The sequence below is a fragment of the Narcine bancroftii genome, chromosome 1 (genome assembly GCF_036971445.1).
Source record: "Narcine bancroftii isolate sNarBan1 chromosome 1, sNarBan1.hap1, whole genome shotgun sequence".
In the NCBI taxonomy this organism is placed as follows: Eukaryota; Metazoa; Chordata; class Chondrichthyes; order Torpediniformes; family Narcinidae; genus Narcine; species Narcine bancroftii.
The window spans coordinates 470,944,645-470,956,383 of record NC_091469.1 but is presented as its reverse complement, the minus strand read 5'-3'; the positions used below and the strand labels follow the sequence as shown (position 1 = coordinate 470,956,383).

The following is an 11,739-nucleotide window of genomic DNA, read 5'->3' as shown; positions in this document are numbered from 1 at the left end:
CAAGAAAAATCTCCAGAAGGTTATTGTCGACCTGCAACATCACAGGCACCAGGCTTCACTCCATCGAGGACATCTACATGAGGCGGTGTCTTTAAAATGTAGCCTCTATCCTCAAAGACCCCCACCACCCAGGACATGCCCTCCACTCTGCTACCAGGAGCCTAAAGATGATCACTCAGCGGTACAAGGACAGCTTCCTTCCCACTGCCATCAGATTCCTGAATGATCAATAAAACCAAAGACCCTGCCTTACTTTATCTTTTTTCTTTGCACTATTTTTATTTATTATTGTAAGGTGGTTTATATGAATGTCTGCAATGTGATACTGCCACAAAACAACATATTTTGTGACATGTTCATGACAATAAATTCTCGTTCTACTGTGTTTCAGTGGTAGAGTGAGTGAATTGATGTCGAGTGGAAGCCAACAAAGCAGGCGAATATGTCCTGTGTAGTGTTGATCCTCTTTCCATTGTTCCAGCTGCACTCATCCAGGCAACTGGAAGTCACACTCCTGACTCGAGGCTTGTAGATGGTGGACTGGGTTTGAGGAGTTGGGAGACGAATTAAACTTGTGTGGCAAGAATGTTACTTGCCACTTTTCAGCCCAGGCCTGGGTACTGTTCAGGTCTTGAGTGAATAGAGAAGCTGGAGGGACTCAATGGGTCAGGAAGCAAATGTGGAGAGAAACAGTCAGTCTCTGTTGAGACTACTTGTAATAGTGGAGAGGTTGGAGTATCGGGACCAGGGAGGGGGGAGAAGCAACGAGAGCAGTGATGGATAGAGTGCAGAGACCGAATGTCCTGATGGGACCAAACTGAAAGGCCTGGAAATGGAGCTGGAACCCACAAGGAAATAATTTGAGAGAAAAGAAATGTGGCTATGATAGCAAGTATGGTTGGGAATGAGGTCAGAAGGGAGTTGAAAATGCAGGTCTTGCTGCATTTAGTTATGGATAACTTCATTATCTGATGAGTTGCAAATGGTATTGAACATAATGCATTCATCAGCAGACACTCATTTCTGACCTTACGATTGAAGGAAGTCCATTGATGAAGCTTATGAAGATGGTTGGGCTGAGACACTATCCTGAGCAACTCCTGGAGATACTTTTCTCCTCAGAAGTATCCAGAGGACTGGCCTCCACCATTTTCTGATGTGTGTTCCTGGTTGCCTCCACCCGCGAGGTGAAAACAATTTTCCACCAAGCTCCTTTTATGTTCTTACTCCTTTCCTTTAACCTCTGCCCTCTGGATTTACACGTCTCACTTATTGAAAGAAGTTTCTAACCATATCTAAGCTCCTCATAATTCTGTGCACCTACATCATCTCCTCCCTCTGTCTCTTCTGCTCCATTCAAAACAACCAAGTATAACCAATCTCTCTCCATAACTGGAAATGGTCCATCCCAGGCCAATACACTGCACCCTCACCAGTCCATTCACAAATTCCCCATGATGTGATGGACAGAATTCTACAAAAATACTCCTTTTGTGGCATAGTCATTTTTATGAAGTTGTATCATCCATACTCTTAGATTCCTTGCCCTGGCTAATGAAGGCCAGAATCCTGTATATCTCCTTCACCTTCTTATCTACCTGTGATGCCATTTTGAAGGACCATTTCCTCAACCCCTCCCTTTCTCAGTGTATGTCTAATCCTTATTAGACTGGTCATGCCAATACAGGAAGGATGTGGAGGTTTTGGAAAGAGCACTGAAAAGTTTTACCAGGATGTGGCCACATTTAGTGGGAATACATTATGGGGAGAGGTTGGACAAACTTGGGTTGTTTCCTCTGAGAGCCATCTTGACAGAGGTTTTCATAAAGTGGACAGTAAGAATCTTTTGATCAGAGTAAAAGCACAGTTTTGATCAACCATCCATAGTAAAGAAATGGTTAAGCTGGAAAGTGTGAAGAAAAAATTGACAAGAACTGCATGTTGTCAGATCTTGTAGACTTGAATTATAAGGTGAGGATGCAAAGGCTGGGACTTTTCTCCCAGGAGCCAAAGGGACTTTATAAAATTATAAGGGCCATTGGTAAGATAAATATATTGATCATTTAGATGAAGAAATTATATGTAATATCTTTAAAATTGCAGGTTGGGTGGCAGTGTTAACTGTGAGGAAGATTCAAAGAGATTGCAGGATGACTTGGACAGATTAGGTGAATGGCCAAATGCATGACTGGTACGTCATGTAATGGGATAATGTAGACACGTGTGAGGTTTTCCTCCTTGGTGCCAATAATAGCAAGGCAGATTATTATCTGGATGGCAAGATAATAAGAAAAAGGGAGGTGCAACAAGATCTGGGTGTCATGGTGCATCAGTCATTAAAGATTGGAATGCAGGTAGAGCAGGCGGTGAAGAAAATAAACACCTCTTTGACCTTTATTGTGAGAAGTTCTGAATATAGAAATAGAGAGGTCTTACTGCAGTTAGTTGTATAGGGCCTTCCTTGTTTCCCATAGTAGAGGAGTCGAGGACAAGAGGGCACAACTTCAAGATTGAAGGCTTCCCATTTAAAACAGAGATGTGAAGGCATTTCATTACCCAGGGATTGGTGAAACTCTGCAATTTGTTGCCAGTGGCAGCTGTGGAGTCCAGGTCATTCGGCGTATTAAGGCAGAGATTGATAGGTATCGGAATAGTCAGGGGATCAACGGTTATGGGGAGACGGCAGGGGAGTGGGAGAATGGAATGGTGGAGTGGACTCGATGGGCTGAATGGCCTTACTTCTGATCCTATATTTTGTGGTCCTTATGGAGAGGCTGCACCACATGTGCAGTTTGATTCTCCTCATCTGAGAAAGGACATCCTTGCTATTGAGGGAGTGTAGCAAAGGTTCACCAAACTGAGTCCTTGGAGTGCAGGACGGACACCTGAAAAAAAACTGGATGATACTCATTGGAATTTAGAAGAATGAAGGAGAACCTTGACAGTTTTGAACTGGTGAGAAGCTGGTTCCCAATGTTGAAGTCCAGATCTTGCCATAAGGGTTACACCATTTTGGACTGAGCTGACAACTGAAAGACAGAAAGTTCACTCGATCTATCCAAAAGGGATGTGCAGGCCCAATGGGCCGAGTGGTCTTCTCCTGCTCCTATTATCTGTGTTTCTACATAGTCACTGCCTTTTACCAGGGAAAGTGAATCTAAAACATTTAATGAGAGGAGGAAGGTTTAAAAGGGATTCGAGGGAGTAAAATTGCACATTTAAAAGGCAGTCGGAGAGGTGTTTGGAGGAATAGGGGCTGAACACAAGCAAATGGAACGAGCTTGGACAAGAAGGGCCGAATAGCCTGTTTCTGTGCCTCAGTCACCAACTAACATGAGACTTTTATTTTATTTCCTGCGAAGTACGATCTGGAAACTATGTCTTCCTGCTCCTGGGTCTCTAAGATCGGAGCTTGAAAGGATTCGTTTTGTTGACAGATACAAACACGGCAATGGGACTTGGGTGCAGAGTCCGTGATTAGCGTCGTAAATGTTTGGGTTCTTCATAAACAACGGCCTTGCCTAGATCATTGCGTGGAAGGGAAGTCAGATGTAATTACACCTCAGCGATATCAGGCCAGTTGCGACCTTATTTCTTTCATCTCCGTGCAAAATGATTGCTCTCACCGAAAAAAAAGATTCATAATTCATTAATACAGTCATTTCCAAATCACATGGAGGTTGTCCGGCATCTGTTCAAGGGCCCTCTCGTTGATTTACTCCCATCCTGTCGCTGTCCAGACAAATGTAACCAAGAACAGTGAGCAGCTTTGGATGATGTTGAGTCCATCCCAAGATCGGCCTTTTTAAACAAACCAATTCATGCGACTATTAAAACCCAGAGGTTTTGTTGTCTCCCGGACGACTGGTTGCCACCGAGACTTTCCTGATCGATACACGGTGCCCCGGGGTTTCGCAGGGAAGGAGTAGCTTCCAAACCGACGGAGAACTGGAATTCTCAATCACATTCAAGTTAAATTGTCTTAATATTTTTTCTTTCTTTCTTTATGGCTCTAGTTGGCTGAAGTGGGGGGGGGGGGGGGTTCTTTTTTTTCTATAAAAAATAACGTTCATGTTTATGGTTAATTGTTTTTTGAACGAATAAATAAAGTTTGTTAAAAAAAGTTAAATTGTCCTTTAATTGTGTTTTTTTTTTAAAACTGACCCCAAAAGTGACAAGGACATTTCTCTCCTTTGGGAATGGGGAACAAGTTCGCTGCGGAAGGAAAAGAAAGATCTGCCTCTCGATTAACCATCTCCCGAGATCCATGGACCCGCTTCTCTTGTTAACCTTATTGTTGAAACAAGATAGCTCTTCACCACAAATGTCGACGTTTACTGATATTTCAGTGTCGTCGATGGCCGGGTGCAAATGTAGCCAAGCGAACGAGGGATAACTGCAGGCGATGGCTAGTTTTTTTTTAAAAAACTGAATCATTACAAGAGAAAGGATTTTATGCAGGGGCTTGCAAAGAGCATGGCGCATACTGGTGTTTTTGGCGCGTCGTGGCGGAAATCTACTTTTAATGTGGGTGCCCAGACACCCACCGACTTGCGAAACCAATGCAGAAATGAAGCAAAATTATGTCCCTGATTTATTATTAGAAATTAGTTACCGATTGCCGAGTACAGCCAGTGATTATATTTAATGTTGCGGTAATTGATTGCAAGACTAGCTGAGATGACAGCAATGAATTGATCCTTAATTTATCGCCAAACATCAGCCCCAGACTCGAACTCGTTATCCCCTCGTGCACATACGTTTCCGCTGAGCTCATTTGGGAACAGACAATGTTGCATCTTTAAAAACGAGGGGCGAGGTTTCATCTGGAGCGAGTACCCGGCGTCTGATTCGGTGGTAGTCACCGAATCACAAGAATTGGACTCGTTTCACCCTATCTGGCCTGTAGCGCGAACTCGCCTTTCCACAGCTTAAATTGGGCTCGTAACTGCCCCCTAAATCGAGTTGGCTGAGACGATGTGATCGCGGTACCGAGTCCTGTAAAGGAAAGGCTTCCTTTTCTCTGTTGTGTACAAAGCACAACGGCATTGAATTGGATTTGACTTGCATTTATCATTTTAATCAAATGGTATTTCGGGATTTGAGCACAGCTGAAAAAATATCAGTGCAGCAATTCATCCCAAATAGGCTATAAAACGATAACTACTCGCTCACAAATGTTATTACTTTAGAATGGCAGGAGATTATCCTTGATGTAGTGAATTGTAAAGAAAGGCGGTTGATTGCCGTTTATATCAAAGCCGCACTGTCTCTGCAAACACTTGTTAAATTTACTCCGCGGGCTTCATTCTGTCTCCTATCATTCGAAACCAAATCAAGGCAACTTTCGTTTATATTTCACCCTTTTTTAAAAAATATTCTGATCCGTTTCTTGCGTGAACTTATGGAAACTGCTTGCGTCTGTCTCCATTGTCGAGTTCTGAAGACCAGTACAATTATTGATCACTTGATCCGGAAGATTGACGGCATATCAGTTTTTAAATGCTCTTTTTACCAGGTTGCTCGTCTTGAAAAGCAATTTGCTGACCACTTGGGAAAAAAAATCACTTAATATTTAAAAAAAATAGGTATCATACGTTTTGGAAAATATAGAGGCCAATGTGTGGGTATTAATATTGAAATGAATCTCAGTCATCCCTCCCCCCCCCCCCCCCCTCTCTTTCTCTCACACACACAGATATAGAATGGTTCTCTTGTCCTAGTCTTTTTCCCTTTGGGTTGGAGGGAGGAGGGTGGGGTAGTAGAGGGTGTTTTTTTCTTATTTTCCTTTCTCTCTCTGTAATATATATATAATACACGTATTTGGAATGAATTTGAAATGTTGTGATTGCTAATTTTGTGGTTTAAAATAAAGTATTCAAAAAACTAAGAAAAGCAATTTGCTGGAAACGCTGTTGTCTTCAACAGATGAAACCTCAGGTTGGCTTTTCGTCAGGCATCCCGTCTTACGATTTAGGCTCTCCCCGGACGAGTTGCTTCCGCACCTCTCCCGTGGATGCGGAGGATCGCCAGACGAAGAGTCGGATTTTCCTAACAGCCTCGAAACCGGCGAATTCGTAGACGAAGGGGCTCCGGCCATTGCTTCCCGTGGACTCGACGTGACCTGCTGAGTTTCTCCAGCACTTTTGTGTATTGCAATCACACAGTGCCTGCAGACATTCCTGTTAAACAGAAGTAAAACCTGAACGGTAAACGCTGGAGGCACTCAGCCGGTCTCGCAGTCTGCAAAGAAGAATGACAGAGGTTTCGGGCCTGAGCCCTTCCTCAAGATATTGGCTCCCCCTCCCTCCGTATCAAACACACGCACTTAACCCATCCACTAACTCCCAACAGCGTTCTCCCCCCTCCCCGCATGAGTTATACTGGCGAAATATTGTTCTTGTAATAAGGTAGATCGCATTTTGTCAACTCAAGTTGGACAAACTCCCAGAAAGCAGGGACGGGGGGAGCAATTCACGAACAACCTGACCACGAAAAGCACCTCTGTTTCGCCGTGATCTTTCACAGGACGGGAAAGATCGGAACGAATGCGCAGAAAATCTTTTCCAAACTCGCCGCAGGTGAAAAGCAGGTTGACGTTCGGGGCTCGGGGACGTGGTGGGCTGGAGAGGCAGGAGACCCGGGGCTGAGAATTCTATGACATTGCACGATCAGCCTAAATGGGAGGGAGGGCAGAAGTAACGACCTGACTTAAGGAAACAAATAAGCATCGGGGGAAGGGTGAGATTTCTAAAAATAATGCTCGCTCAGTTCAGACACAGCAGGCAACTCAATGAAATTATTTCTGCCTCCTTCTCTTATAATTTGATTTGCAAATATTTGTAAGTGGCAAAAAAAATCAATAAAAGCAACGAAGGGGAAGGCGATAAATGTTTGATTGATCTGCCGAGCATCTGGTCCACGCTGGGCCAAATCTCTTCGCCGGGCGGCTGGGAGGCGCGTCTCAAAAGTTTATGAAAATAAAACCATTTCAGCGCGGGTGTGAAATGTTCCTGCCGATTTACCCCATCCTCATGTTTGCCCACATTCGCACCGTTCCGACACCACCATTAAAAGCCGAGTCGAACCAGCGGCCTCGCCCACAGAATTAAAAATCAAGCAGGCAGGCAGGCGGACAGCGAGCCTTGCATTTGCAGAGGGTGTTTTTCAAATGTTCCTTGCATTTGTCCGGGTCAGTCTCTGACTTGGGTTTAGGCCCCACCATTTAATTCTGTAGACTGAATGCAGCAACTTTCATTCACTCGTGGAGTTATCCCTGTTTTATATTGTTCAGCATTGTTGGGCATGACTTCGATTTTTTTTTAGTTATAGGAGGCGTTGAGTGGGAAGGCAGAATTTTCTCTCTCTCTCTCTCTGAGGTTAAATATGTCGCATGCAGGGTGAGGGGGTGGGAGAGAACACGCAGAGAAATGCTCGAGCGGTCTCGCAGCGTCCAGAGGAGGTAAAGTTGTAACTGGACCGCCGACGTTTCGCACCTGAGCCTTCAAAAGCATGGCTGCGTGCTTTAACTACAATCACAGAGAGTTTGGGGGCAATTTTTTTAACACACACACGTAGAGGGGTGGTGGGTGCCTGGAAAGGGCAGTCAGGGATCATGGGGAAAGCAGGTCACTTTTAAGAGTGAGTTTGCAGGTAAAAGATCAGGTGCAAACAACACGATTGGGTCTCATGATCGGTGCAGATTTGTGCCTTTTCCGAAAGCCCTGTCCTGTCTTGTGCTTCCTCGGGGCGTCACGATTTAAAATGTACTCCAATCAATTTTAACCAAGCGTTCGATACAAAACATTTATTGTGCGTTATGTACAGCAGCATCTTGCAATATATTGAGGGGAAGGGAACGAAACAGCATACAGTAGCTAAACAATAACTTAGCATGCATATCTATGGGCCAGTTCTTATAAATACAATACAAAAATAAAGGCGGACAGTCCTGCAATTTTACACTTTTTACCGTTCAGACTTACACGAACCTGTGTGTTATGGCAATTAGTGAGAGACGGGGAAACTTGCCAGTGCCAAACCTTCAGGAGACGCTATACAAGTCGAGCTATTTGTCCGAGAGCGTGACCCGGTGGCGGTGAAACCGATGGGACCTATTTAACTTTCATGGTCGGGCCTTGCTCGGCTTCCTCGTCGGAAGAACATTCGGACGAGGGGCACGTTAAACTACCCCCTTCCTCGTCACTGCCCCGAACGTTCCTCAATCGGGAATGTTTGCTCTGATCTCCTTTGGCCATGTCAGGTTTCTCTTGGAAAGGGTTGGATGTGTGTTCAGTGATTTTTCCCTTCTGTTTGACTGCTTCGTGCGCCGCCTGTTCTTTGACCTTTTTGCTCCGTTTCCATTTCATCCGTCTGTTCTGAAACCATATTTTAACCTATTGGATTTTTTTTTTTTAAAAGAGAGAAGCAGATCCAGATTTTTAAATCCGCAAGACCGGACAGTTTAAAACATGAAACTCAAGAGACAGTGGGAAGCTGCATCTTTAAAAACTAACCCACCACGTAAATCACACACATAGGAGCAAGAATAAAATCAACTGCACACAAGGCTCTGAATGAAAAGTCAAAGCGTTCATTTGCCCATTTCGATCAGATTTGTGCAGAAAATCATCCTACCTGCGTCTCTGTTAGCATCAAGGACGTGGCCACCTCAAACCGTTTGGGCCTGGAGAGGTACTTGTTCAGTTTGAATTGATGCTCCAATTCCAGGAGTTGCTGGCTGGTAAAAGCTGTTCGCGGCCTACGGCATTTCCCCAACATGCTGGACTGAGTTTGTGCTGTGGAACAGATGAACAGCCTTGAACATTTTCTCCCATCGCTGCAGAGATTCGAAAGCGCCTGTATTTACTCTCTTTATCGGCCTACCCCGCTTGCCGTGAGAATTTGTATGATGTTCCATTCTCCCACTTTCGCTTTTTTCCCCCCTCAAGGCCGAATTAAAGAAAAACACCCTCTGCAAAACTAAATGAGAACACAGGTTGGCCAATTGGGAACTGTATTTTGTTATTTAAAACCTCGCCACCACAATCTTAATCACACAGGCGTCAGTGTCAAATCTGAATAGAAGATTACAGTTCAATTTCTTTTAGACAGTGATCAGCCCAGGAGCCCAAGCCGCCCAGATACACCAATTAACCTACAAAGGGCGTACATTTCGGGGATTGTTCACTATTGCATGTCCACACTGTCAACATCTACAGTGTGTTCTTAAAATGTCATCCGTGCATTGATCCTGGAATGTTAATCCTAGCTCGAGCAATATTACATGGAAACACTCAATTCCAGATTTTAATATGGAATATTTGTGGTACAATTCACAGATTGGAAAATGCAATCGATGGCATTTTTGCGGCCTGAATTAAAGTAACAATTTATATTCGTTGAATCATCCGTTAAATTACATCACCATGAGCAGCGCGCTGAACCTTTCACGTGGACGCCACTCCGGTTTTCTCGTCGATCAAGATATTACAGTCACCAGCCATTTCCTATAGTTTCTTTAAGAAAAGGGGGTTGATTTTCCACAGGGCTAACATGTACCGGACAATAAAAGGTACAATAGAAGAGTGGTGAAAATTAGCTCCGACTCCCCAGGGAAAGTTGATTGGCCCTGTTGAGAGAGTACGCCCACCGTTTACCGCCATCCCTTCCAAATCCCTGGACAAGGTAGACAATCCTTTGATCAAATCAATAATGACCAACCCACTGAGATTAAACAGTGAACGGCGAACCCCAAACGTGGAAATAGCTACAAATTTATTCCCAAATGCTGTTGATCGACAAATGAAACCACATGCTGTGAATGTAATAATTCGTTATCAATTTCACTTTAATCTTAAAATATTCTATGGACATTAAGACTGTAGATATTTTAATGAACACAGAACAATCGTACTTTATTTAACTCGAAGGATTGTACACATTGGACCAGAAGCCGGAGGAGAATATGTAGAAAGAATTCGAGTCACAGGATACTAAAATCAGGTCGAATAAAAGACTCGGGTTTGCAGAGACCTATAAATAAGCCACATGTTGGATTTGTCAGCTCATTGTTGCTGGGTTTGCAGAGAGCTCGCCATTCACGGCAAACGGTGGAAGAAAAGGCGCTATTTACTGCTTCATCTTGAACAAACCTGCGAGAATAGGCAGAAACAAAAAGCCCAGTCTCTCTTCTGCAAACAGCGCTGAGATTTTAACACCATCTCGCCACTTTCCAGCCGGTTTATTATCCTGCCATTTCGCTTCCTCCCCCCCCCCCCCCCCACCCCATCACCGCTGAACCTTGTTTGAGATTTACGTCTGGAGAATTTTCACTCCTCGCCTAATTAGTATTTTTTCCCCCTGTGTCAGGAATTTTTCACCCGCAACAAAAAAAAACCCTGATGTTTCAATAACGACTTACTTGAAAGTATTTCCTAAATTCAATACATTGTTGCATCTTTCAGCATTGCGGCTGGACGAATGTTTATTTCCATTGCAATGGAAGCTGTTTTATCTCAACCCACCATTTTACTCCTTTCACCATGAACCAACATAACCATGGCAGGGGTTTAAAAAAAAAAGCGAAAATGGGGGTTGTAATTGGGGCTGAGGCGAAATTCTTATGAAGGACACTTGGCCGGGTGTTCAATCAAATCACTTTGTTGTTTCATTAAATTCCTTGTCCAAGTTGGACAGGGACAGCTGGGGAAGGTTCACCCTTACGGTTTAAATCGGCCTGCAGTTGGCAGGGGTTTTTTTTTGTTGCTACTGTTTCCCTATTCAATCACTTTTAAAATATAGATGCAGGTAACGTGCTCGCTCTCCAATGGCGGCCAACCAATGTAACATTGAACAGAGCAGAATCTGGGCACAATATCCAATGCTCTGAGGTGGCTCCAACCTCAGGAGAGCTAGACAATCGTTTTAACAGCTTAACTGATTCTTATGAATTCTAACAAGGTTTTCAGAAGATAAGATCGTAAGTTTGGCAAACACTGAGAGCTTTTTTTGTATCTCTTCCGAAGGAAGAAATGGACGGACGCCTACCGTTGAAATCCGGCATTTTTGGCAACATCATCCCGGCTGTCGAGGCTCGAAGCCACTGGTCTATCTGAAACGTCCCGGCCGTTACTTTGACTGGCTCCGAGTGATGAGCGCCCGCGAGTTGAGGGTAAGGGTAGGGCAAGGTGCTGGACTGACCCGTCAGTGCCGAGTAGGTGTAGACCGGGTGGCCGTAGAGAGCTGAAGCCGGGATCGCCCCGTGGGAGTGAAGGCCTGTCATGCCGGGGTGTTGGTGCACACTCAGGAAGCCGGGGTTGGACATCAGGTTGCCGAGAGTCAGCCTCGGGGGCGAGGGGCTGTCGGAGCGCAGGCAGTCGGTGGTGGCCGGGTGTTGGTCGAGCATTGGAGGGCTGGCTGTGGAGGGAGGGGGCGAAGTTGCAAGAAGAGGCGAACAAGTTTGTGGTTTGGGCAGGTCGACAGCCAGGAGAGCGTCGATTCGAAAATTTTTGGATTTTTCCATCGGCTTTTGTTTAAAGTCCAAATTGCGGGAGATAATTTAAAACAAACTTGGAGAATGTTGGAAAGAAAACGACGCGCCGATCCCGTTTCTCTCCCCGCTGATCCGACCCGCTCTTTCCCTGGTATTTACCAGGCAGCGGCACTCAGCTCCACCTTGGCTCAGAATTTCGCACTTGAAGATCCTGCCCTCTGCCCCAATGGTTGGGCCATTCTTTC

The 11,739-nt window shown here is 44.7% G+C and overlaps 1 protein-coding gene across 1 annotated transcript; it reads right to left on the bottom strand.

Moving 5' to 3' along the window:
• Positions 1-8,114: 8,114 nt before the first annotated feature.
• Positions 8,115-11,524, bottom strand: mnx1 (motor neuron and pancreas homeobox 1). Its single transcript, XM_069932970.1, has 3 exons — positions 11,050-11,524; positions 8,638-8,798; positions 8,115-8,396 (listed from the first exon to the last, which is right to left on the bottom strand). The coding sequence occupies exons 1-3, from the start codon at positions 11,522-11,524 to the stop codon at positions 8,115-8,117; spliced, it is 918 nt and encodes a 305-aa protein (XP_069789071.1).
• Positions 11,525-11,739: the final 215 nt, after the last annotated feature.

Excerpts from the sequence above, each read along its gene's own strand:
- mnx1 (XM_069932970.1), bottom strand. The coding sequence starts at position 11,524 with ATGGAAAAATCCAAAAATTTTCGAATCGACGCTCTCCTGGCTGTCGAC. Across the intron at positions 8,799-11,049 it reads AAAAATGCCGGATTTCAACG|CACAAACTCAGTCCAGCATG; the intron begins GTAGGCGTCCGT and ends TCTGTTCCACAG. Across the intron at positions 8,397-8,637 it reads TGATGCTAACAGAGACGCAG|GTTAAAATATGGTTTCAGAA; the intron begins GTAGGATGATTT and ends AAAATCCAATAG.